Source organism: Semicossyphus pulcher, unplaced genomic scaffold (genome assembly GCF_022749685.1).
Source record: "Semicossyphus pulcher isolate SPU_LCO1_2020_fin unplaced genomic scaffold, fSemPul1.0.p SCAF_18, whole genome shotgun sequence".
NCBI lineage: Eukaryota > Metazoa > Chordata > Actinopteri > Labriformes > Labridae > Semicossyphus > Semicossyphus pulcher.
The window spans coordinates 22047654-22074297 of record NW_027211691.1 but is presented as its reverse complement, the minus strand read 5'-3'; the positions used below and the strand labels follow the sequence as shown (position 1 = coordinate 22074297).

The window sequence follows — 26644 nt, the reverse complement described above, 5'->3', positions numbered from 1 at the left end:
GAAGGGAGAGACTCCACATTTCCAGGTTCGTCCTCCTCCATATTCAAATATATTCACCCATCTACATCTTCTTCCGTCTCAATGTAATTTGCAATTCCAAACTTATACAGCGTCGTGGCTTGTCTCCCTCTTCCCCTCCAGCAAAGCGAGAGAAATCAAATGGATGGGAAATCAGTCACAGCGCGACGCACGGCTCCTCCTTAATTTCAGACTCGCTGATGCTACAAGAGCACCGTCTCTCCGTCTTCTTCTCCGTCTCCGGCGCTCTCCCCGATGCACCAGTTCTACATTTCACACTTCTTATTCCTTTGGTAACGGAGGTGAGGCTGCTGTGGTTAACTTTTAGGTTTTGGTGTGTCTCATCTCTTTCCTCTCATACACACACGAGTAAAGGGGTTAATTTTCTTTTACCTTTTATGAATAATTTCTGACATCACTGCCAGAGCTTGAATAATAATGCAAAGATTCTGTATTTGGTAGCTACATACAGCAGAGGCTTTTTTGCATGTGAATATATGCATAATAAATTCTGTGCAAACCAACAGACTCACCGTATAATTCAAAGTCAGTGATGGGTGAGAGGACAGCGCCACACTTCACAGGGGACTCCTCTCCGCTGACCAACAGGCTGGTCACGTAGCCTCCATACACCTGAGGAACAACAGGAAGCATATTATCCAGGAGGAAGTGCTCATTTAAATAATTGACCATACTCAGAGAGCGGCTGTTCTTTCTCTTGACGTTTAGGAAGCCCAAACTGTGTTGCTGGTCGAAGATTTTCATGTAAATAAATGTTTGTTAAGTCTCTATCTATCACCGAATTAGGTAACACAATGGTGATTGAGCCTATGGCCCACTGATGAAAGCCTTTATATTTGCAGTATTACAGACTGGGTGTCTGGTGCGACTTTCGTAGAAAAAATCACAAGCGCTGCCCAGTAAGTGACGCGTTTTCCATCAGCCAGCAGTGGTTGGTCTGCCAGAGAGGGTAGGCGGAGCTAAGCGGCTGCATTCCGCTCTCTGCAAGTGTTGGGAGTAAACAGTAATCTACTATGGCTGAACAAACAAAGAAAAGATGGATGACTACAGATACAACTTCAACAATAAGTGAAAATCTAAAGAAAAAGAAACAAACTCGACGCTCAGATGAAGCAAACAGTCTAAAAAGGAAAGTGACCGTCAGCGAGGAAAATCAAGAGTTACAACCGGAGCCATCCGTGGACGTCACACATGCAGCACTGTCTGGATAAAAGTGTGCTCCCGCAATTACGGTTTATCACCACATGTGCCGCCAAAGAGAACGAAACTGAGATCTTTGAGATTAGCACTTTACCAAAGAAATGCATTTTGTTGACGGTTCTTACCTTCCCAAAGGCTCCGACTCTGGTTTTGTCGATGTACGTCTCTTTCAAAAGAAAACTACAAAAAATAAAAACCTGTTTTCAGTTTTGGAAACATTTCTATTTCTATTTTTGCATTTAAATTGTTCACACTGTTAAATGAAGCTAATGCACAGAAGGTGTTTTTAGCAGGTACTTATATAATAAACTATTGATAGAGACAGAACAACTAAATCTAGCACTTAAGGCTATTGCTTATAGATAACTGTTATGCAATATAAATAAGAAAACAGATAAGATTGTAACTGTATTGATTTCATTCTTCAGTTATTAAATCCGCAGCTCTTTCAGACAAACTACTTCTTTTGTGTGAGGATGCTTAAAATAAAACATTCAGATATTCTTAAAACATTCAGTAATGATGGGGGTGTTTGCCTGAGATGTTTTCGCATGTTTAATTTAAAGGTTTACACTACTTTTCATCACATCACATACTTAAGTGCGTCCTTCTGGTCCTGCTCCTCGTACACGCCCAGCTTCTTCTGGATGCGGTGCAGCAGGTTGGTGCCCTGGAAGCCGCTGCCTCGCCCGTCGCAGCGCACCACGATGGCCCCGAAGCTGCTCACCAGCACAGTGGCCCAGTCCATGTGGAAGCGCTCTGACACCATCTGGCCACCAGGTGTCCCGTCACTGCACACACGCACAGCCACAAACAGCTAGATCAGAGCAATGAAGGCTGCTACATAAAACTGGAAACTGGAAAGGAATTTAAATAAGAGCTTGTGTCTGTTTGGGACACCGGGTACACAACTGCTTTGTACTCTTCACTGTGGATATCTGTGAGCCGGCATTGAGCTACATTGTGCAGAAAAAGTACTGCAGATGAACGATACAAGGATGAAAGAGAACTGAACTCTTAAGTTGCTCCAAATCAGTGAAATCTTATATATTTTATCATCCTTATTGCAGATAACCTCTGCTTGCTGTCTTGATTATTCAGGACGTGTCGGAGCTTAAACTGCAAAACCTTTCATTTGGAAAGTCAACTACATTTCTGCTCAAACTAACGAGGCGTAGTGTTCATACATAAGCCGTCATGGTCAATTTCATAAGCTTAAAAAATGAGCAAGCGGCAAAATATGGTGGTGGAGTTACTGAAATGTGCAGAGAGGCCAAATCCTGAAAAACTTCAGCAGCAGGGTAAAAGACAATTAAAGGCTCGAGGACAGATTCTAATGAAAGAGCAGGACGGACAGGAGGACGTCATTATAATCCAGCTGGAGTAGGAAGTCTCCGTTGATGAGGAGGGCCTCCTACAACTTGGACCGGACACAAGCTTTTTCTTTGTGTGTGTGCACCAGTGTGAAAGCATGCATCCATACATACACAAGCAGGAGCAGAGGGTAGTGTGACGTGTCCACGAAGCTGGCGGGTTTGAGGATCTGCATGGACAGAGCTGTAACACAACATACAGTCAATACACAATGACTCTCTAAGCCTGCATTTCGAGGCAAACTAGGAGATGATACGTACTGTAGTCGTCCATGTTGATCTCCTTGTACTCCACTGTTGGCATCTGCATGGAGTCCAGGGTCAGCCTCAGGTTCTCGTTGCTCTCCAGTTTGAACACTTCTGCGATACCTGCGAGATTAACAAATAAAATATACAAAGTTTAATGACCTAAATTTCAGCAACATGGCCAGTGAAACTGCGAATGCGTGTCAAATTTCAGAGCCCCTACTCCTTGATTTCTTCTACTTCTAGTCATCTCTTTTGTGTCTTCCCCTTTTTCTTTTTGAACAATTCCCTTGTGTGAGCAGGCTTCATTTCTTATTTCCAAATCCATCCCATTATTCTTATTAATCCTTTGTTATATTTTGGTTTTCCTACAATGTTTTAATGCATAAAACTGGCTGATGTAAGCGTGAGTGCTGCTATCTTAAAGTGCTAATCTCCAAGATCTCAGTTTCATTCTTTTTGGCGGCACCTTCCCAGATATCCAGACAGTGCTGCATGTGTGACGTCCACGGTTGGCTCCGGTTGTAACTCTTGATTTTCCTGGCTGACGGTCGCTTTCCTTTTCAGACTGTTTGCTTCATCTGAGCGTCGAGTTTGTTTCTTTTTCTTTGGATTTTCACTTCTTGTTGAAGTTGTATCTGTAGTCATCCATCTTTCCTTTGTTTGTTCAGCCATAGTAGATTACTGTTTACTAACAACACTTGCAGAGAGCGGAAAAGCAGCCGCTTAGCTCCGCCTACCCTCTCTGGCAGACCAACCACTGCTGAGGGATGGAAAACGTGTCACTAACTGGGCGCCGCTTGGGATCTTTTTTCGCGAAAGACGCACCCACCTCACTCAGCGATAGATTAACAGACATTTATTTATTACTTTAACATTGCAGCAAACTAAGCTAACCTTCGTATGTATTATTTGTGCAGGAGCTGGTACAGACAGGAAGATTTCCCATGGAGGTTTTGTTTCTCAGTATTGTTCAGGTGTGCCTCACTGTGCCACCCTTTTGCTCTTTAGGAGAGGAAGTGGAGAAGACCAAGTAGGTTCTGTTTCTGTATGTAAGGGTGACAATAAACGGTGGGCAACCATAAAGAGAACCTGGTCTCCACTTGTTGGTAATTATGGTCACCTGATTGCTTCGCTGTGATGACAACTTGCAGACTTTATCAATGTCAGTCATGTTAATGTCGACACAGTTTCAGATGTCTCAGCATAAAGAAGCCGTATTAAAAAACCCTAACTCACCAGTGTGATCGGTGAACACTGGGTAAACATTAACGCCCTCACTAAAGAGCTGAATACACAGAATAATGTATGCTAATGAGATTTCACTGCAGCATGTACAGACTGCTTTTAACATAACAACAGCAGGGACATCTTATTGGTACGAGATGACACTGACTGTCACACACACACACACACACCAATAGACACTGCAGTAATCAAATTACAGTATGCTGATGTTGCTGTTGAGCAGCTCATAATTTAATGAGGACATCCATCCTGAGGAGTGATGTGATTACCGCCATCATGCAGGACCTGGCCTGGAGACAAACAGTGACTCAGTGTACAGGTGGTCGCTCTGCACCGCGACAGAAACACTTCTCCACCCTCTCAGCAAGGTCGTCTTCATTGTAGCTAATATGCTAATGTGCACAAGGTGACTTGTAATGTCTTTAACATAATTCAGAGCCCGTGCAATGATTGAGTCGGTTGAAATACTCACTCTCTCTGTCCTGCGTCTCACTTTCTGCGTCTCTCTGTGTCTTGTAAACGGAAACAAACGGTATGTCCCGGCCTGAGGAGAAAACAGGAGAGTTTGATGAGCAAATTTTAGTTAAATGACATCCAGGTATCTCGTTCTTGTTAGTGGCAGGAGCATCGTCTGTTCCCCATCAAAATCTTCTCTAAATGAGATCCCAAAGTGTTTACCTGAAAGGCAAAGAGACGATTCTTTGCTTATTTGATTTATGTGCTGCAAAAGCCGAAATAGCTTTTCCATATCTAGGCCACCATGCGAGGCAAAGTCCCTCACACTAAATAAAGCCCTGAAACCTCAAATCGCAGAGAGAAGGGACAGGAGAAAAAGGGACTTAATGCAGTTGTGTGCATGCTCACGCTCCTTTTCTTCCTCCTACCCTCTCTCTCTATCCTGGTTGTAATAATATCACAGCCTCATCACATAAACTCTTCTGGACGGGCTGTGAGGAGAGACTTTGATTACTAATGCATGAGTTACAAACCACTGACTCTGAGCCTTTTCTGTGCTTTGATGGCGTTATGGTCATTTCCTGTTTGATCTTGAGTTCAGTGATGATCACTCAGCGAGGTTAACAGGTGATTGACACTGAAGGGTTGGATCAGTGATTAAATACAGAAGCTTTGAGGCTTCAGTCAGACTGAAAACGCAAAAGGCACCCAGATGCTAATTAGCTTATAGCTAACTCTGGTACAGCTAAGAAGCTGTGCATTGTCCCCGTCTTTTTTAACTCTATATTTTTGTTTGTCTTTTTATGGCAGCCTGAAGATAGAACTTTGACATTTATTTATCTTCAAGAACATTTTAGCAAATCTTTTGACATTGGCATGTAATAAAAAAAAATATAAAAATACAAATACGCTCTGATGTTGGACTAATAGTGTCTTAAAGGCGACAAACGACCAATTTTGGCAACCAAAAGTGTCTCTAAGGTTACAAAAGACTGTATTTAATTTCTATATTTAATACTTTAATGGCCATCACTCCACACTGTAACCTCCTCTGAAGATAATCCATTGATACTTGAGTGCAATAAACTATTGCGTTATTATCTACTAGAGTTAAAAAACATTACAACAAAATCATATGTAATTGAATACTGTACTATACCAATAATAACTTACAGGAAGACATGAAGTAATGTATAACTTTACTACCCGAGAGCAGTAACAAAAAATCGACGCCCTCTTTGACTTTGCGCACATGCAATTAGAGCTTCATTGTTAAAATAGAACCCTGTGGGTGTAGGTAGTTGAAGAGGGACATGAGTGGAAGTCGCTGTGTTAGCTACCTTGGCAGTTGAGCAGAAAGTAGCTCATGTTGAGGCTGAAGGAGCCGCTGATGTAGCCGCAGCTGTCGGACAAGGCGCACGACAGACAGCGGCGGTTGAACGAACCAAATGTGTCCGCGCTACGGAGACAGAGACGTGGATATTTAACCTTTTAATCCAAACAATGTGAGCGTTAAACAATGGCTCATCATAAAACATAATATCAAGAACAGCTGTTACCTGTACAAATGTCTGCGCTTTGGACCATCTTCAGTGCTCAAGAAGTATCTGAATGAATATAAGGGAAGGAAAACATCATGGCAGCAGATTTGAGTTGAGCTGTAACTTGAAATTCATCGCTCATTTGTTCAGTCTTTTTGTGGGGTTTGCAGAGCTGTGTTCTCCAATCAGCACTGGGAGTTGGGAAAAACACCTGGAACACTAAAGCAGCAAGCCAATTACTCTGTAGGAGTAGGAACACTGTAGATGTTTCCTAAATGAATGATGGGAGAAAAAGCGGGGACTGAATCCTTTTAGAGCTGAAGTAGGCCAAGTTTTACCCCCTCTGGGAAGGAGTTTTTATCTAAGAGAATTTCTCAAGTCTCTTCAACACCTGGAGAACAATGTGTAACTGTGTTTCTATATATGTTGGTGTGAATGCATGTGAGATCATGTTAGTCAGGTCACAGTTGCGTTGTGGCCCGAAGTGTGGGTGTGAAATTAACTGGGAGTGAGGAGGATGAGTCACAGTCCTCATGGGTGCAACAGAGATGCTTTGAGAATATTTAAAGCTGTTAATTGTGTGGAAATATATGAGCTAAAAGAAGAACACGCTGCTCACCAAAATAGGCCATAAATTTGCCATTGATGATATTGAATATACATATTGAAAATATGCTCCGTCCATGGTGCTGAAGCGTTCAAACGCAGCAGGGACAAATATATCTTTAAAAGTGAGCACTGTATGTGTCTCTGTCTGTGGTGCTGAATCATTCAAACGCAGCAGGGACACAAATATATTTGAAGGGGGTGGTTCTGTCTGTGTCTCTGTCCATGGTGCTGAAACATTCAACACATTGGCTCTCTCGGAACACCGAGGCAGTAAACAGCACAGCACTTACATCAACTGGTTTTCCTCATTGTAGGCCAGGACTTGGGTGACGTCCCAGTCTCCAGACGTGATGGACTGCAGCGTGTCTGTGCTGGTGTTTGGCTTTAGAGATAAACAGAAAAGTAAATGTTTTTTAAATGATAACAGTTGCATATTAAGACAGCTGAAGTGCTGATTTTATAACCTAAAATGTCTATTCAACAACAGGCTAGTGAGCTACTTAACCAACTGCCAAAATGATGACGCAAATACTTACACAGCTGTTGGAACCAAAACATCAATTTCAGATTAAATTTAAGTCTTTTATAAGAGTCATTTGGAAGTATGGATGGTGTAATAAACATGTGTACTGCGCACATAAATATTCTCCTACCTGTGAGATGGACATGGAGATGTGGAAGAACTTGCCCCTGCCTCCCTGAGGGATGGCGCGGGTGAAGAACAGCTTTAGCCCGTCTTTGGAAAACAGAGGCTTCTCATTCTGAAGGCGGAGAGACAATTATTTAAGTATTTACTGAAAAGTAGAGCACCTCAAAGAACTCTAGAAATAGGTTAGAAAATGCAAAAGTCCCAAATCTACCATGAAGGAAAGAGAACATGCATTGCCCTATAAAAATACTTATTGCTGTGCGACACTGAGTTACAATCAGGAACAACTAGCTGGACAGTAAAGCTAAGCAAACACTGAATCAAGTTTAGGAGAGTCATGGAGGAGAAATGTACACGCTTAAATCAACAACTCCAGATATTCTCACCTGTCTGTGCAGCCATCCTTCACTTTCGTCCTCATGTTTCTGTAGAAACAGATTGATATGTTGTATTAGCCCCAGCTGTCTTTGATACATACAGATTACATATAATTGTAATACAAACATACACACACACACAGGGCCGAGGCGTACCTTTGTGCACACTCCGGTCGTGGCCTCACACAGCGTGAGGATGGAGATGTTCTGGGCTCTGTTCAGCCAGTTGATGGCCAGCTTGGTGGAGGTGGCCCATTTCACCATGGTCACGTAGTACTCGCTGACAAACAAACAAACTTACTTTACATTGTAAGTTCTGCTAACGAGCATCATCAGTGGGTAAATGACCAATCACTGCGACATTAATGTTAATACATAATGTACAATGTGACAAAATGTTTCCATTTCTTAATTAAAGATAATGATAAGACTTTTTGAAAGCGATAGAGCATTCATGGTGACTTGCAGAAAAATGGAGCAGCATGTAATGAGCCGGGGAGAGAAACGATTAAAAATTAGACATAAATACGAAGAGATTAAATGTGGGCATTAAACTTAATAGAATGAAACATGGGGCGACATTAAGTTAAAATGCATCATTGGAGGAAAACAATTAAATGATCTTTGCAGAATAATAAAGGAAAAAATACACTGATGCCAAGGAAATATGATATTTGAGATTCATGCACACAGAGATTGAACGCATGGGGTTATATTACACACATGAGAGAATATATGGAAATGGAGAAAAGATGTAAATGTATGGAAAAGATTCAGGAGGTGGAAAATATGCATCATTTGACTGAGTGGACAGAGTGATTGGCTGACAGTTTCATGCCTCACCCGATCCTGGGATCATCAGGTCTCCTCATCTCGATGGTGTGAAGAGGGCCGTTAAGGTTCACCACGTACAGAGTGATGACTGGGTTCTCCTCCCCGGCCTGAACGAGACGAGGAAGAGAATTAAAGAGATATAAACAGAACTTAAATATAAGGGAAATATATACTTTAGTTATATAGTAAGTTATACCTTAGGGTAGTGGTACTCTTTCCCCATCGGGTAGGGCGTTCCTGTGAACATGGGCAGCTCCATCCTGGGCACCAGGGTGTCATTGATGGTGGCGTACGCTAACCGGGCACCATCTGGAGACCACCAGTGAGCAATATGGGACTGGAAAATCTCCTCTGGAAGAAGAGAGCGAGAAGGAAATGACCATCAATCATAATGACAGAGAACAAAAACTCACACAGCAGATACAAGTTAATAACGTGGCTGCCGGCCAACAGAATCACTCTCTGCTGCTGAGGGGAAAATATCCTTTAATACACAAACTGCTGTATCATTAGTAACAGTCTTTGTATTGAACTGCTCACAGTAATTAAACTGTTTATGCATAAATGTTCTCCTGTTTAATTGGCAATTGTACAAGTTCTGTGGATGTGAATTTGAGTCGTTGTTCAGAACACATCACTTAAGAATATTTAGCTTCAGCATTAAAGTGTCTAAACCTCCGGGACCTCTGAAAAGTGAAGCCAGTGTGGACGTGCCTGAAGCCTGCGTTCTTTCTGTTGACTCACCAGGTTGCAAAAGACGTCTGATTGTTAGAATATTACCCGACGTCTCACTGAATTTATCACCTCAATAAACCTTTTTTCTAAAAAAGTTTATGGTCTTAATGGCAAGTGATCTTCGACAGAGCCAGACGTTAGTAAATTATGGTCCCATACAGAGTAAGATTTATGATAAAGGAGGGTGGAGGTTTATGGCGTGGCTCATGATACGATTGACAAATTGCTACTTTGGCTTCCTGAAAAATTCTCTGTTCAGTGTTGCTTTTACTTCAAGGCTCTCTCTCAGAAGATGTTGTTAATTTTGTTGATAAGTACAATTTCAGTTTAAAGCCAAAATTAGCATCTGCATTAACATCACAGATTTCATGAATTGCCTTGCTAACAAAGCTAGCTTTAGCTGATAGCTAAGAGTTTGCTAACCCTTTTTGCTGCTCTACAGTTCCTCCCTCTTGTTCAAATACAGCACACTTGAGGCTCCAACACAGACGTCTACACACAAATGGGTGACATGACGATGGCTAAGTTCACTTCTCATATATTATTGTATATGTATTTTTATGGACTGGGTGATGACTACAGATAAAACTTCTAACATAAGTGAGAATCCAAAGAAAAAGAAACAAGATTAAGTCGCTCAGATTAAGTCAAACAATCTACAAATGAAAGTGAGAAAAATCAAGAGTTACAACCATGACAAAGGGAGTCAGCCACAGACATCTGGTTAAATTGGGGAGAGTGCTCACATAATACCAATTATTGCCAGTGGGAGGCGCTCAAGAGCACAAAAAATGAAATCTTTGAAATTGTACTTATATAGCGCTTTTCTAGTCTTCCAACCACTCAACGGGCATCTACTCTAGATGTCACATTCACACACTGATGGCAAAGGCCTAAGTGCCAATCTCCAGTCAGTATCTATGCCCACTCATACCCGATGGCCTTAAGGAGCAATTCGAGGTTCAGTGTCTTGCCCAAGGACACTTGTGACGACATGTGACCGTAGCAGTCAGGGATCGACACGCAAACCATCCAACTCAGAATCAGAATTGGTGTTTATTGCTGAGTAGGTTTGCACATACAAGGAATTTGTTTGGGTGATTTTGGTGAAGAACAATTAACACAGAACTAGAATAAAATTAAGTAAAAGCCTTTAATAGAATAAGATAAAATAAAGGAATAAGAATAAAAATATAAAAAGCAATATGTATAATACAAATAGTACAAAATATGTACAACAGGTGTGATTAAAAACTGAACAGGTGTCCAGGTGTGTCGTCAACTGAGAGACGACAGCTGCCCCTGAGAGATTGCTGAGCCCTTGCTCCTCTCCGGCCTCCGTTTCTTGTCCAAATATGCCGAACTTGAGGCTTTAAAACAGAAGTCCGTAACCAATGGGCGACATGACCATGGCTAAGTTCACTTCATATATAGTGAGTGTCTGGACGCCCAAATTACCCAGAACTATGAAAATGCCAGTTCTTCCAAAAATCCAGCCAAAGTAGCAGAAAACAGAAAGTTATCCTCTCTGCGATGTTAGCGACAAAGTTTACACTTGCCTGACCCGTTTTTTTTATTTGGTCTCTCCAAAAACACTAAAAGGACCAAATGTTGAGGTCATAAATCACAGCTTTTAATCTCTGTACAGCCCATCGACCGAAATAGAACTCCATTCCTAGAAACGAACCAAGCAGCAATTTCTCACCTGGAACAACTACACGCTGTTCTCCAGATAACTTTTAGGGTTGTTGTTAGCGCTCTGTGTGTGAGTGTGTGTGTGTGTGTTTTTGTGTGTGTACCACTCTCAGCAAGAAACTCAATTCAACTCATTTCAGACTTTCAACCTAAAGGGACCCCTTGAGACCCTCTGAGTGCAGGTGTGTGTATTTAAAGTCATGTAGCAATCACACACACTCTTGTTCTACAGACAGAGGGAACACAACGAGGGACGAGAGCAGCCCGGGTCCTTCATCTCTGCTACACACACACAAACACACACCAACTCTGTAAACACGCAGTGAGTTATTAAGAAATTATGCAAATAAAATCTCACTAAGGGAACTTTCTGACAACGTAAAGCTCGGCCGTGACGACTCGACTTCATTATGGAGTCTGTCGGCGACGACGCAGACGGCATCGAAACACTTGGACTTATTGTTACAGCGCGCCACCGGCTACATTTAAATCAACTTTTGCAATTAAAATTTCATTAATGCTGTTTATCTGTGGGACTGGGTGCTGGCTTTGGGGAATTAATAGACATCAACTACCAATTAGCATTTTCATTAAGCGTGCACGCTTGGTGGAATTACTTGATATGCGGGAACGTTCGACAAACAGCCCCGGTACAGGCGCTTATTCACATTTGTTTTCTAATGCAAATGTGCCTGTAGCATCTTTCTGTTGGACACTGCTAAGATAAAACAGACATCTCTAAAGCAGTGACCTGACCAGAGAAAGAAGCTAATAGTAGCATTTTGCTCTCCACCTGCACCCTCAGCAGGGAGTGATTGTTTCCCACTGCCTGATGATGAGCGGGGCAGCACGGTGCAGCATTTTGCTTGCATTTGCAAATGACGGAAAATAATAAAAAATATTTCCCACATGGCCACTTCGTCCTCCTCCGCCCGCCTGCTGACTCCAACCAGCGGCGGCTTAAAAAGCTTTCCACGTGGAGTGGAAACGCCGGGCTGTCGGATCCGCTCGGCCGGGGGACGCCCAGTCACCTTGGCAAGGCGGAGAGAAAGTTTCTAGAAGCATCTTGATGTGTACGTGAAAGAAAGTGAGGCGACAAAAGAGGATGAGAGCAACGAGAGGAAGTGAAGCACGTTCTCTCATTTCTTTCTCTTAAGTAATGAGTCTCCTTCTGTTTCCAGACGCCTCACTGTGATGATTACTAAAGCTCATCTCCTCGCTGCTTGTTCCCCATCCTGCGCTGCAGACTACATTATTCACTTAGTAAAGGTCATTATTAATGCATGAGATACTATAAGTCAAGGGGCTGAGGGGGATTAATGAGAGCAAGGTGACATATGCAGGCAGGCTGGACTGATGAGAAAAAGAAGGGTGCATTTAGTTCATGTCTTGCTATTAGTAAGAATACTAAGTCTAGCAAAGTTTGTGAAGATAAGGTCACTGCTCCTGCATAAAACGACCACATGTTTCCAACAGAGGGCAGCAGTGTCACATGTAAAAAGCAGAGTGGAAGTACTGCACAGAAGAAAATGCTCAGATCTCAGTGTGCAGATTATTCTGTTTTTAGAGTCGAATAACTTCCCTCTTGTGATGTCTGAACATTCATCCCTTTGCACTTCATCCCGCCATTCACAGGCAACACTTGCATCGATGCTACGGCCACCTGTGCCGGTCATACAAGAAAAAAATGACCCCAGAAAATCTGAATGTATTTCAGCCTGGAGAATCACTGTATGCAGACAGCAGAGACACGCCCTCTTCCTTCTGCTGTGAAGCGCAGGTTGGTGAGATGACATGACATTCCAGTGTTCCACCCAACACGCCTGAAAGCATGCCAGAGAAGCAGCTGCTACTATAAATACTGTACAGTTGCCACAGTGCTGACTGAAGCGGCGATTAATCAGGAATAGAAACGCACATGACAGAGTGAGGTGAGATTTTGCTCGGCATCTTCGGAGACATTTTCTCACGAGAAGAGGGAAAAGATGCAGGAAGAAAATGCTCAGAATTTTTGCTATATAAAACAATGCATCATGGGAAATGAAGGCTGCAGTGTCCTTGAAGTTTGACCCATACATGAGGCTAAAGGTCAGGTTATCCTGGCCTTTGCTGTTCCTTTCTTGACATGCAATATGACATAGCTGGAGCACCCATTAAAACCTGCTCTTTGCACAGACACCTGTCAAACAAACCTGTTGTTTGTGTTTCCTTGCCATTACAAACCCCTCTTCCTGCCAAAGAACAGACAACACATCACTTCTCTTCCACTACATCGGTTTGTAGTGCATCAACGGGCAATAAAGAAAAAGCCAGCGTCTCTAAATCTGTATCCTGCAACGACAATATCAAAGAAACAGACACCAAATCTTGCTAAACAACTCATTAAGTCCCCCATTGCGCTGATACCGACTCGTAAACCTGATTTAAGTGTGACAATCTGTCGATTTGAAGCACTAAAATAGTTCTACAAACTTATTTCCAACTGTGTGTCTCACTTCAGCTTCAGCTCGAACTCAAACCGCCGTTTTCCTTCCCTTTATTAACCTTTCCCTTTCCAGCACGAGTGTTGATTATGCCGTAACTCGACGGCCCGCGGGCTCAGCCACAAGCCGGCCGATAAACAGACACGGCTCTACCAACGAGCCTCTCGATGCAAACAGTCATCTAACCAAACATCTACGGGGCAAACATGACTCAAATCAAAGCGACGCCGCAGTTTTATCTCAGCGCACCAGAGCCCCAATAAACAGTTTGTCTTTTCCTTGGGCTGCGTCACATTGCAGGATGTGTCACTATCAGTGCGGCCTCCATAATCAGACAGTTGGCAGATGACAGAACACTCCAGACTCTCCTGAGGTGGTTTGGACTATTACTCACAGCCCACAGGGTCTCTTTAATTGTTATTTTCCCCCTCTACCATCTCTTTCTGTCTCCTATATGTACACACACACACACACATGGATTAAACAGCAGTGCCTCCAGAGGGTATCCAAGCCCAGGAGATTATATGCCGACCTTTCACCCCTCTGCATCAAATCTGCCGCGCAGCGACAGTCAGAGCTTAAGACCTCATTTCTCCTCCTCGGCGGCAGTCTGAGCTTCAGCTTGACCTTGGCCAGAGCACAGTCTGAGTCATTAGCATGAAAATCTTCTGCCCCGCAGACTCTCTGATGAATGTAAACATTACACAACCTGGCGCGGCTGCTAAGCTCCCCTGCAGATGCTGGCATCAACACTGGGCCCACGCCAAATCTATTTACAGACTTACAGAGCTTTTTCAGAAGGGATTTATCATTAATGGGAAGGAAAAGGGACTTTTAGAGCAATGGCAAAAATAAAGATGCGTCATTTTCAGATGCTTGGAGTCCATTTTTTTCCCCCATCATTGTTAAATATCTCATTCTGAACCATAACAGCTTCCTCTCTTTCCAAAAGCTTTCCAAAAGATTTAGGAACCGGGCTGCAGGGATTTGCTCCCAGTCAGCCACACGAGCATCAGTGAGGTCGGCCGCTGATGTGGGATGATGAGGCCTGGCTCGCAGTCGGAGTTCTAACTCAGTCATAAGCGACTGGACGGGGTGGAGGTCAGGACTCTGCGCTTGCCAAAAAGGACTTCTTATGAAACCTGGCGTTGTGCATAACAGAATACCAGAATGTCGTAAAACAAGGAAGTTGTATAAGGATTTCCCTGAACTGACACTGAAACTAAAGCCTTTTTCCCACTGGTCAAAAAACCCGCTAACACCCGGCTTTTTTGCTTAAAGGGAAAGGTTACAATCGGCATTCAGACCTGGGTCAAATCACTCTGCAGTAGACCCGGGTAATTATCGCCTCAGCTCCGATCGGAATTGATGGGAACACAAACCTGTGTCGACCTGTGTAATCTCCGCCCCCCTTTCCAGTGCGATGCTATGCTCCGTCGGTAACTTCTGCGACTCCTTGTCATCTCAGCTACAAATTCTGCCCGTCTCCGCCTGAGCAGCGCTCGAACATCGTTCCAAATTTGTTGCCGGCGAGTTTGATGAACAGACTGAATGAGGGATTGATACAATAAAGACCTAACCACCGTAACATCTTCACTGTTTGCTAACCCTGTCTCCGGCTCGTTTGTGACGTCAGACGGTGACAGAAAAGAGGTCGACAGGTGTATACTCCACTGGCAATGGGAAAAGAGACAATCGGCATTTATTAGCGGGTCTGAAAAACCGGCGTCAACGCGCTAATTTTGGTGGTAAAGGAGTAAATGAGGAGTAGCAATGAGCACAACCACAACGCTCAGCCCTGTCTTCATGGCTCCAACGCTATCCACAAAAGTAAAACTACAGTCCAGCCTCCAAAATGAGCAAACAGTTCATTCAAAGCTGCTCTTACATTATTGAAACTGAAACTGAAGATTTTAACCTTAGATCAAAACCAAAGCAACCATGATTATTAATAATTAGTTTAAGCCGACCTCTTACCTTTAAAAATATCTCATTATCCTCAGATACTGTGTTCAATATATATCAATGTTTTATCTGATATGAATGCAACATTAGAAAGCTTATTGTGTGTTTTATCTCCTGGTGAAGGTTTTATTTGGTCAATAAAAAACGAGCGTAAATGACCCTGAGCAGCGCATTAATATGAGTCAGGGGGTCCGACACTGTAATAACGCTCTGATTAATGTTTGAATGGCTGAGAGTGGATACCGCTCTTGAAGTATGGACGTGGTTTCCAATGTCAGGCCGGCTGATGCGGGAGATAAGAGGCGCTGAGGGTTGATAAGATTGAACAAAAACACAGAGCATGTCTGAAGCAGCCGCACAGCGCTCGTCCTGCTGCGCGGATGACCTCAGATAACCTCTGTGTCACAGCTTGTAAATCCGCAGATACCTCCTGCGTAGCAGCTATTCACATTATCAAACACAAACGTATTGTTTTAAAGCGCTACTCGAAGATCTACAGCTCAGATCAAAGTCTGTCTTTACATCTATCTGCTCGCTGCTCCTCATCTCCCTCTCGCTCCGTTATTAAAACGCTGTTCCACTGGAGCAGAGAGTTCACCCAGCGCAGCAGATAGACGTTCATTAGCTGAATGCTAACACGTTTTTTCACTGCGAGGCACACAGGTGAGCTTTGATCGTCGGCACTGACGCCTGGAGAGAACCTTGACATCTGTATCAGAGTGTGTACAACACACGCCACCGCTGAATTAATGCAAATCAACCCATGTAGAACATTTATTCATTTACAGGGCTGGTGTAAAGCAGAGGCAAATTGACAGAGTTTCCATTTTTAATTCACCTGCAGGAGATCAAAAGCTACACGCCAAAAATACTAACGCGGCTGCAGACGCTGGGGAGGCAGACTGTCTCATGTCATTACTCCCTGATACATGTGTATCTGCAGAACCTTCAAATTAGAGTAATGGGATAGAAAAGGGAGGACCGGGGAGGAAAGGGGCTCATTAAACATATTTTCCATATTGGTCATCACGACTTAAGTCTGCAGTTTTCAACCTTTTTACCTTATGACCTTGAAAATTAAGTATTCTGTACTTGCAACCCCTCCTAAAATGTGGAAGTATGTTTTGTCTTCTTTCCTTCCTGTAAAGCACCCCTTTCAGTTTATCATGTAACCCCCGTGAGGGTTTGGTGCCTACAGTTTTGGAACCTAAATTACTTCATAGACTACGGCCGCCTGAAAAAAGTAGTTTGGGAAATAAGCTCATTCGCTGAGAGTTAGATGATGGCCAGTAGGGATTAGCTTTGTTTAGAATGAAGACTAGAAACAAGGCAAAACAGCACAGACGTTGGACATTCTGAATCTTTTTTGGTGAAATTCATAGAAAACCAAAGTGGATAAATGACAATTCTCCGATTTTTGTGAGATTATGAGCGGGATTATTTCTTGGCCAGATGCAGTATTAATCTTATGAGCTTTAAAGCTGCAGGCTGGATGACAACCAGGCTAACTGTGTCCCTATTTACAGTCTCAAAAACGTCTGCTAAATACATCTGAGGGTAAGTAGAATGAGTTTGTGTAAGCCAAGTTGTCACTTTAAAACAATAGTTGGAGATTTTGGGAAACATAGGACATTTACCTTATTTTAGTTTAGTTTATTTTTAAGTTATAATCTGGAAGATCTCAGTTTCGTTGGCGGCACCTGTGGTGATAAACAGTAATTGCGGGAGCACACTTCCCAGATATTCAGACAGTGCTGCATGTGTGACGTCCACGGTTGGCTCCGGTTGTAACTCTTGATTTTCCTGGCTGACGGTCGCTTTCCTTTTTAGACTGTTTGCTTCATCTGAGCGTCGAGTTTGTTTCTTTTTCTTTGGATTTTCTCTTATTTTTGAAGTTGTATCTGTAGTCATCCATCTTTTCTTTGTTTGTTCAGCCATAGTAGATTACTGTTTACTAGCACCACTTACAGAGACCGGAAAAGCAGCCGCTTGGCTCCGCCTACCTTCTCTGGCAGACCAACCACTGCTGGCTGATGGAAAACGTGTCACTAACTGGGTTGCCACAGACACCCAGTCTGTAATACTGCAAATATAAAGGCTTTCATCAGTGGGCCATAGGCTCAATCACCATTGTGTTACCTCATTCGGCGACAGATAGTGACTTAACAGACATTTATTTAAATGTAAATCGTCAAGATTATTACTTTTACTGCAAAACTGCAAACTGTGTCTCGGTTCAGGCTTGATACTCCAAACACAGATGTATGTCTGGTATGATTCAAACCGTGGAATTCCCAAAAAGTTTAACTTTTCCTCTAATGGAAAAATGTGTTCAGCCTTACCTTCATACAGCCAGTCACTGAGCCCATTGAAGATGACGCCCTCCTTGCCGGTAGACACCAGACGAATGGAGCGACTCTCCACCGTAGAGCGATAGTAGATGTTGTTCTCAAAAATAAATATCTATAAAAGCCAGAAAGAGAGGAAACATATTTTCAAACTTGAACCAACCAAAAAGCAAAACCCATGAAAAGAGCTTCTTTTTCAAGTCCTGGTACCTTCAAGCTGATCTTTATCTGACCCTGACTGACAGCCTTCCTCCACGGATTATCCTTACAGTGAAAATCTTTTTATTTATCGTTATTATTATTGACACGCCCGAGAAGTATCCTGGGGATGGTGTGGTATTTATACAAAGAGGTTTAACCGCAAGTGGGAGACCTGGGTAAGGCAGAAGTCATGCTATCAATGCTTAAGATCAGCCCGAGGGTCAAAACACACAAAGGGCGGTGCTTCTTTTTTACCTCTCACACAAAAGAGATCTGTAAACATATCGACAAGAGCGCCTTTTTATTCAAGGAAGAACAAAGTTTTTGACAAAATACCGAGAAGAAAGGAGAAGTCTTTAATTTCTGATAAGAAGGCAAAACCTTGGAACCAAACTCCGACTCCTCCACAGGCCTGTGGGGCCTCCAACATATCTGAAGGTCAATTCTTTCATTACAGAGAATAATAGATCATCAGCACCCAGGGTGAGCGTGGTAGGGCGGGCCTGCTCTCGAGGCTAGAATTTTAAAATGTTACAGCCTTAATGCCGCGCTGAAATCAATCGCAGGCTATTACAGAAAAGGGTTCACTCAGTATCTCAAGGATTATGGAATATCTTGGCCTCGAGCCGGTATCATGGTATCAGTTTGCGAATGATTCTTGAAAAAATATTTACTCTGAGACGGCTAACTGGCAGAACGACATTCAGCAGGAAATCCATGACAGGAACTGCTTACAGGAGTTGCATGTTGGTGTTTTATTTCTTGTGTAAAAAAAAGGTTCAATGCTACAAAGACAACACCACCACATGAGCTTACTTTCATTTATCATCTTGCAATATCTTATGATACACTACGTCTGGCCTTTGTTAGCCGCAGTAGCTAGCAAAAAGGTTTCTCCAGCTTACCCTGCATCTTTTTTTGAAGTAACACAAATGTGTCACAATTACTTTCTCTTGAGGAGACGTAAGCCGGGGGCCCAGGTGGTTTAGTGACACTTTGCTGAAGAGTCCCTGTATAGAAGCTAATCTAGGCCACAGCACAGAGAGAAGACCTGGCCCCGTTCTCGGAAGGAAGGTGCGACTCTGCCAGGGATGGCTGGCATCCACATCTATCCTCAGACGGAGCATTTGGAGGAAACTATAGAAACTTTGCTACTCAAGTTTAGTTTGTGTTTGGTCTGCATAGAACGATAGCATATACACCAACGGAAACTGCCCCAACACAGTTGCACCAATTTCACAGCTTTACTTTATATGAGGAGTACGTTTTTAAAGACTGATCTGTAAATTTTGGTTTTGGACTGGAGGCAAGTTTTAGCAGGCTAGCAATGTTGTCTAAAGCTTTGGTTTAGTATTTAGCTTAGCTATGCTTTGTGTTTAGTGCTAGTTAGCTTACATTTTCTTTACACACTATAGGCTACTAAGACTTGTAAAAAGGGGTAAACATTATCTCTTTTTTAAGCTAGCTAGCTAATTTCTGTAAGGCCTTGGTTTCTGATTTCAGCTGTTGTTTGTGTTAAGTGCTATTCAGCTAACGTGCATGCTAACAAACCACACACAAGACATTCACACATGGTTAATGTAACACCGAAGCATGTTAGCACTGACATTGTAAAGTTGTTGGCATTTAGCACTTAGCACTGCTCTGCCTAAAGTCTCAGAAAGCAACAAGCCGTGGTTAAAGTCATTTTAATCCTTTTAGATCACATCCCCAGTAATATTGTGCATCTATTCGACAATATAGGCCGAAATCCATTTCTTCGTATTCTTATATCAAAATCGGATCATTTTTTCTTCTGGTAAAACTAAAATTCACGCGTGCTTACGTAAGCTAGCACCAAACAATTTCAACCAATCAATCTGCAACATTTAGCCGCAGAGCACCAAGAACGCTCGGTCAGTTAGCTAGCTACTGCACTGTGGAGAACTTCTGTCTATGCCCACTTCTCAACGATCAAATCAAATCCCTTTAATGATATGTCCCGCCTGCACGTCCTGTTTCACTGGGAAATACGTCACGATACGGAAGCTAGATACTCTCGAAATGCCGCTTCAGCTCGACTTTAGGTGGACTTTGAAAGATTAGCATTAGCCAGAAAGGCAGAAAGAAAGATGCTATCAAGATGCCTTATTGGAAGTGTAAGTTTCAGAGTTTTTCAGATCAGTATTAATCTTGAAAGTCCCCCAACTTAATGGAAGTGCAAAACTGAGCCTACAATGACAGTTTTCCAATTTCCCGTGGTGGAGTTGGCCTCCAGGGGCAGAGCATCCAAACTTTGATTGTGTGAATTGTCAGCGACATGTTGAGGATTTTTTGGAAGGAAAAAGAAAGTCTCCCATCCACAAGGGGATTATCTGTCCTCAAAAAATGTAAGAAACATCTTTGTGCAGACACATGGACATATGATGCCACTTATTTACCAAGTTATTCTTTAGCTCAACAAATAGCTCAACATGTGGCTGAACAGCTGTGTTTGTGGGTGTACATATGGGCATACATGCGCTTATGTGATTTAATTAAGCGCATAAGGGATATGGGAGCATAACAGGTGGGCTGATTTATATTAGACGTCTAAATATGATGGCGCATGTGTTGGCTTGCAGACTTTGTTAGCTTGTTTTAGCTATTGGAAGTCTCTCAACTTTAACCTCCACCTCAGCAGAGGACATCTGAACCTTGAGGGAAACCAGTAGCTGCTCAGTTTCACGCTAACATAACCCGCCTGATGGAAGTCAAACCACTTCATGACTAATGGTGGGAGACTGGAGGCTATATCAATCTAGCAACTGTGTTAATTAATCCACCGACGAGATAACAGGTAATTAATAGCATTGTGCTGCTGGATGTTATCAGTTACAGCCCCGCAAACCGAGCAACTGAGGCTCATTAATACTACGACAAGTTTGACTGTGTGATGATGGAGGCGGAAAATGACTCATCTTGGAGGACTTGCAAAGGACCATTGCTTCTTGTGCTTTCGAACATCAGTGTTTAATTTTGAGATTTGTTTACTGGGAAATCTGAATGAATCATTAGGATGATTTAGACCCTGAGGAACAAAAGAGTTTGTGTGTACTGTTTTCAAGCAATCAAACTTAAACTACACTATCGTCTTAAGGGAAATGCTCTTTCTGAAATATTAAGATTATCTCGAGTCTCAATATCGAGTTTCTTCTATATGTCTAGACCATAAACTGTATAAAAAGATGGACGACATGACAGCTCCCTAAAAGTGAAGCCAAAACATTTCAGGTGCCCCCTGCTGACTGGCTGCAGTACAGCTCATATAGCCCACCTCCTCCATGTTAACAGATGGGACATGAGTCAAACTATAAAATCAAAATACAAGCCCGATACATTTTTCTCAAACATGGTTTATGTCATTATAGTTAGTTATTATCATGCTGATTTACGTCCAAGTGTTCATTTTTCTGACAAGTTTATTTTTAATTAGTTATTTGAAGCTGTCAAAATGATGATTGACAGCTCTGTTGACAAATTCGGCTCCTGCAGCCGATCTGTTCCGGGTGAGCAGAGTGGAGGACGATCCGCGAGTAGAAACGTAACTAAAACAATCACAACAGTCATTGAAGTTTCCATACCTGTGAACGTTAACCTCAGACCAACACAAGAAGCTGTTCTGCTGTTAAACACGCCGGTGTGCGGGATCCTTGCTGTTTTTTCGGTAAGTCAAGTGTGTGTTTGGGTTAGCGGAAGTGGCTACGGCCGCTTCACTCGCCGATCTCTACTGCGCAGACTCTGGCTCCGTATGACGTCACCATCGCAAGATGGCAACGCCTATCGCAGGGGCTATTTTGGCATCAATTACGTACAATGGGAGCAGATGGAGACGCGTTGTCCATCTTTATATACAGTCATTGGTCTAGACCAACTTTGACTTAACAGAATAACAAGGCCTGTTTCACGTCACATGTCAACGTCTTTCCACCAAATCCGGATGAAACAACCTGTAAATCCTTTGCAGACCTTGGTTTCCCATAATCCACTGTGTGCTGGTCAATTGGTTGGTGTAATGGAGCATTCAGGTGTTCCTTGTCAGCTCATTGAGCCAGAAAAAGGGTTGTAAAATTATTGGATATTTGTGTTCAGGGGCTCATCAATCACTTGTAAGATACTTGAGGATGCAAATAACAGGAGTTTGACATTAAGTCCATTGTTTGTTTTGACATCTTGTGAATCAGAGGGAAATTTGAAGCTATTTTAATACAGTTACCACAACCCAGTTCTCTTGTGTCCTAAAGTGAAATGTCACCGCTCTGACTCTAACCTCTGGTCTGATGGAACCTGGCCCTTTTTACAAGTGATATTCAGTCAGCCGTCTCAGGTTAATTTCCTGAAATATCTGACTTTGTAATTGGACAGGGAGCACTTGAATGCATCATTAGTTTTGTTCTATGCAAATCATGACCCACCTCCATCGGCTGCAACCTTCAAAGGATTTGACACCGGTACATTACTATGCGAACCAAGTAACCTTAAAGCTGCGCCTATGAATAGTTTTGTATTAACAACGGATCAAATGACTGCATTTTTGTAGAAGGTATCACTCATGCTAATGTATGCCCACAGAGAATCTCCACCAAACTGTGCTGTTTCACTCGACTCGAAAGAGCATTTTAGCGTCAGTGTTCCGATTAATCTAAAAAATAACACGCACCGTGTCAAGCACAAACATACAGATAAAGTAAACTACTAGCTGGCGAACACAGAGAAGCATAACCGACTAAAGAGGTGAACAAGTGCCTAAGGAGTTGGTAGAGAGCCAATCTTGGATCCCATCGGCTATAGTCCGACGGCGATATCGCCTCTGGGGACAACAGTGAACATGCTGGGCGTGTAGCCAGCGGTTAGCAATTAACGACTTCCAGCCAAGACATTCTTATCCGCATCCTGCTTTGTTCACAGAAAAAGAACCGTTTTTTCTTGTGATTGACTTTAATTAACGGGTCTCACCTTTGCCAAAATTTCAACATCATGATGCAGATTAGTAAAAAGTGAAAATGAAGCTTTGTCAGGTCTGTCCTCAAGAGGAGAAGAAAACTACTTTTAAAATGCTCGTTTGCTGAACGGAGGTCGGATCGGATCATTTCTGATGCATTCAAGGAAATCGGGAAATCTAAACACTGAACGGTTTTCGTCACACAGCGTCAAAAGAATTTATCTCAAGTTGAATTTTACATATAGAACAGATTGTTAGCTGAACCTGCTGCAGATGTCTGTTTATAGAGATTCATAAGAAGCTAAATCATCGTCAGATGACACTGATGGGAGCCGGGATGTCATTATGACGCTCTGCCTGCTTTTGCTCTCCACTCGGACTGTTTTTCCTGCATATGCCGCTGCCTGCTGATACGTGATTGGTTAATATAACTTGGACTACAATCGTACTACAAATGGAAACAAGAACACTTGCCGTCCCTAAAATCCACGTCCCTGCCCTGTAAATGGAGCTAAGCGGAGAGCAAACCCAAGTTTAAACAGAGTGAGTATGACTGCTAATGTTGCACCGTACCTGCTGCATGTCTAAATAAGCCATATCAACTTCACCAAATAGCCCCCCAAAAAGTAGCAAAAAAATCAATACTGCAGGATTAAACTAAGGAAACACAATTACCTTTCACACCCCTCATCACTCATTCCAGCACTCTCATCAAGGGCCGATATAAATTTCCCTTAAATCATTAATTCTCAGTCAGTAAAGGACACTGCATGCTGGAACTTTGCACACAATTTGCACATGGTTACTTCTCCCTAATTCATATTAAATGTATTCTTGTAATCCGTATGTTTTTCTGTTTACCGTATGTGTTTTTAACTTGTGCAACTCATTAAATCTCAATAGATTGAATGTTAATTTGAAACATCGCAGGTCAGCAGACAGAGATGAGACCAGGGACTTCATGGAAATTGTAGTTCTTACCAGTTGCTGTCCCTGGGGTCCCCAGCCTGCGTACTGCAGCTGAGCATTTCGCACCTCTGGAGGGTTCAAGTTCCACGTCTCCCTGGGGTGCACACACAGGGGGAAACAATGCCATCAGACAGAATCGCAGACACATTACACATGGTGACTGTCTGCTCCCAGCACGGCTGCAGCAGGGGAACAAGTGTATAAAATCTAAGAACACAAGGTTTAAGTGTACCTATAAATACCAGAGCTCTATAACAGTGTCACCTCTCCTTATTGGGGAAAGTGCTGCGCAGTGCAGGCTGCAGAATTAGAGGTGCCGCTGCCTGTACGTCTTTGTCTGGAGCTGAGGATGAATGAGGTCATCAGCTGAGATGGGTTTATTTGGCTTGTTGCCACTGGGTGGCAGCACACAAATAGATTTGAGCACAGGAGGTGCTCACAGAGCTTTAATACTGTGACCTGTAGTTGAAGTAATTCTAAAGGGAAATAAGAGAGGTGTCTGCTCACTGGACATCATGCCCATAATATGTGGGCTGCAGATTAGAAGTTAACTAACTGCTACATGCTCTGGCTTTTTAAACTGACATAAAGAACATTTTTAGCTCTTCTTCTCTGTTCTTTACCCAAAATTAAACGAAAAAAATTGCAGAAGAGACTTTTTCTTTGCTATATTTTAACATTTGAACACTGAAGGACACAAGCGTTACAAGAGACAGTTATTTATTATTACAGCATTCTGCAGTGTATCGTAGCCCCTCTACATCAGCCAGTCTTATTGACCTCCCTATCCAGATACCATTGCATTAAATAGTTGAAGTTTGCTGTTTGAAAAGCTTGTTTTTTAGTGACTAAAAAGTAACATTCTGCAGATGTTCTAACAACTTTGGCTGCCACTTGAGGTCACACAATCCTACGCAACTCTTTCACTTCACAGACTGAATCGGAGGAGGATTAAGAGTTAACAATGGAGCTGATGTCAGAGGTGCTGCGTGGGAGTTGCGGTGAGAAACGATGGGAATGAGTCGCTTTCAGTGTCGCAAGATAGCGAGGACAGGTGAGATATTACAGGATAATGACATACAATATAAATGGAACAATGCTGCCCTGTCGCCTACTTACGGAGTCTCCAGACTGCAGATGATGTAGAAGGCTGTGTAAGAATGCTGGTACACCTGAAAGGAGAGCAGATGGAGAGGACGCACATCAGGTTCACCTTCGCGTCTTGATTGACACTGAGTTGTTTCCTTTGTTATTTTATTTACTGGGGACGTTACGGCTAAACAAGACTTACTAATAACATGAAGTATGTAAAAAAAGGAACATTCTTCACTGCAATAAAAACATAGCTAGCTTTAGAGCCACAGCTCACAGTGACCTTGACCTCTGACCTTTCTACCTACAAAATCTCAACATCCTTGAGTCCAAGTTCGGCTCTAGTATAATAATGAAAGGTTAAAGAGTAATTTAACAAACCCTAAAATCTTGCTGCTGCTGACCTCTAGTGGTTTAATGTCTCACCTTGCTGCAGTGAGGTACATGTGTGGTTGTGTCAGTACACTGTAGCCTCTTTCCCATTGGTCAAAAAACTTGCTAACACTCGCTAACACCGCATACAGACCCGGGTCAAATTACTCGCGATGACGCGCATTGAAGTTCTGGCTGCTGTCGCGTAAATCCAGAAGAACAACATACAACGGCGAATTTGTTTTTTGTTTCGTGCAAGATGCAGCAACACTGGAAAGACAGCGAGGGGAGAGAGCTTCTTCTGATCCGAGGGGAAGAAGAAATAAGGCGACAGGTTTCTGTTTACTAACCCTGTTCCCGACGCGTTTGCGACACCAAACGGTGACGCAGCAGAAAAGAGACCGAAGGGAGTATACTCCACTGGCAATGGGAAAAGAGACAATCAGCATTTATGAGCGGGTCTTCCGGGGTCTGAAAAACATCACTGCCTGGTTTGGTTACAGATAACGCCCCTGACATTTAACCAAAGATAACACAAAATATTAAAATATTATAATTAAGTTTTTTGGATTTTGAAAGAAAGCTTTCTTGGTTTCCTTCGATAGTGAAATAGTTTCATCTTGTATGCAGCAACTTCAGTGTTTATCAACAGTGCAGGAATGTATGAAGCAACTGCCCTATGGAGACACATTCACATTCAAACAGAACTGTTTGTATGTGTTAGTATTCAAACACTGTCTGTTATTAGCATCTGTGAACCATATAACCATGCTACACAGATGAAGAGTGTGAATGTGCATTTTCCACTGCGATTGTGTGCTGCTTCACTGAGTGTATAGGAGGAATGACTGTCATCCATCAAGGTGATGGAGGTTTGGATGGAATAACAAATGCAAACACATGCATTACAACCCACTAGACCATCTCTAGTGTGTCTAATGTGTTCTATTCATATCAGGCAACAACACAAGGTTGTTATTCTGCCGGCAGCCTTTACATACTAACAACAGAAAATCTCCACAGTGACAGTTGTGAAATAGAAAGAAGTAAACAACAGCTAGTGAGATTATTCAATGTATTTGTTTTACCTACATAACACTTTGATAACAAGTTAGCAAAATAGCTCAAATTAGACTACAGCCAATGTTAGCTTTCACCCACTTCCTAGCTAACATTAAAGTTAGGTTGATTTTTACACCTTTCCTAAAATCTGCAATTTTATAAGACTATCACATGATAATGATAGCATTCA

The 26644-nt window shown here is 42.6% G+C and overlaps 1 protein-coding gene across 1 annotated transcript in view; it reads right to left on the bottom strand.

The window, feature by feature from the left end:
• The window catches only part of LOC138595990 (A-type potassium channel modulatory protein DPP6-like), a 33265-nt gene that overhangs the window by 4724 nt on the left and 1897 nt on the right, over positions 1 to 26644 (bottom strand). The window contains exons 3-19 of the mRNA XM_069667543.1: positions 25048 to 25100; positions 23941 to 24022; positions 17793 to 17913; positions 8769 to 8923; positions 8582 to 8679; positions 7895 to 8018; positions 7748 to 7786; positions 7366 to 7473; positions 7003 to 7094; positions 6122 to 6169; positions 5903 to 6021; positions 4579 to 4650; positions 2874 to 2981; positions 2727 to 2796; positions 1836 to 2030; positions 1365 to 1419; positions 552 to 651 (exon numbers count right to left, since the gene is read on the bottom strand). Of these exons, the coding sequence (XP_069523644.1) occupies positions 552 to 651; positions 1365 to 1419; positions 1836 to 2030; positions 2727 to 2796; positions 2874 to 2981; positions 4579 to 4650; positions 5903 to 6021; positions 6122 to 6169; positions 7003 to 7094; positions 7366 to 7473; positions 7748 to 7786; positions 7895 to 8018; positions 8582 to 8679; positions 8769 to 8923; positions 17793 to 17913; positions 23941 to 24022; positions 25048 to 25100 (1639 nt within the window). The remainder of the gene's footprint in view (positions 1 to 551; positions 652 to 1364; positions 1420 to 1835; positions 2031 to 2726; positions 2797 to 2873; positions 2982 to 4578; positions 4651 to 5902; positions 6022 to 6121; positions 6170 to 7002; positions 7095 to 7365; positions 7474 to 7747; positions 7787 to 7894; positions 8019 to 8581; positions 8680 to 8768; positions 8924 to 17792; positions 17914 to 23940; positions 24023 to 25047; positions 25101 to 26644) is intronic.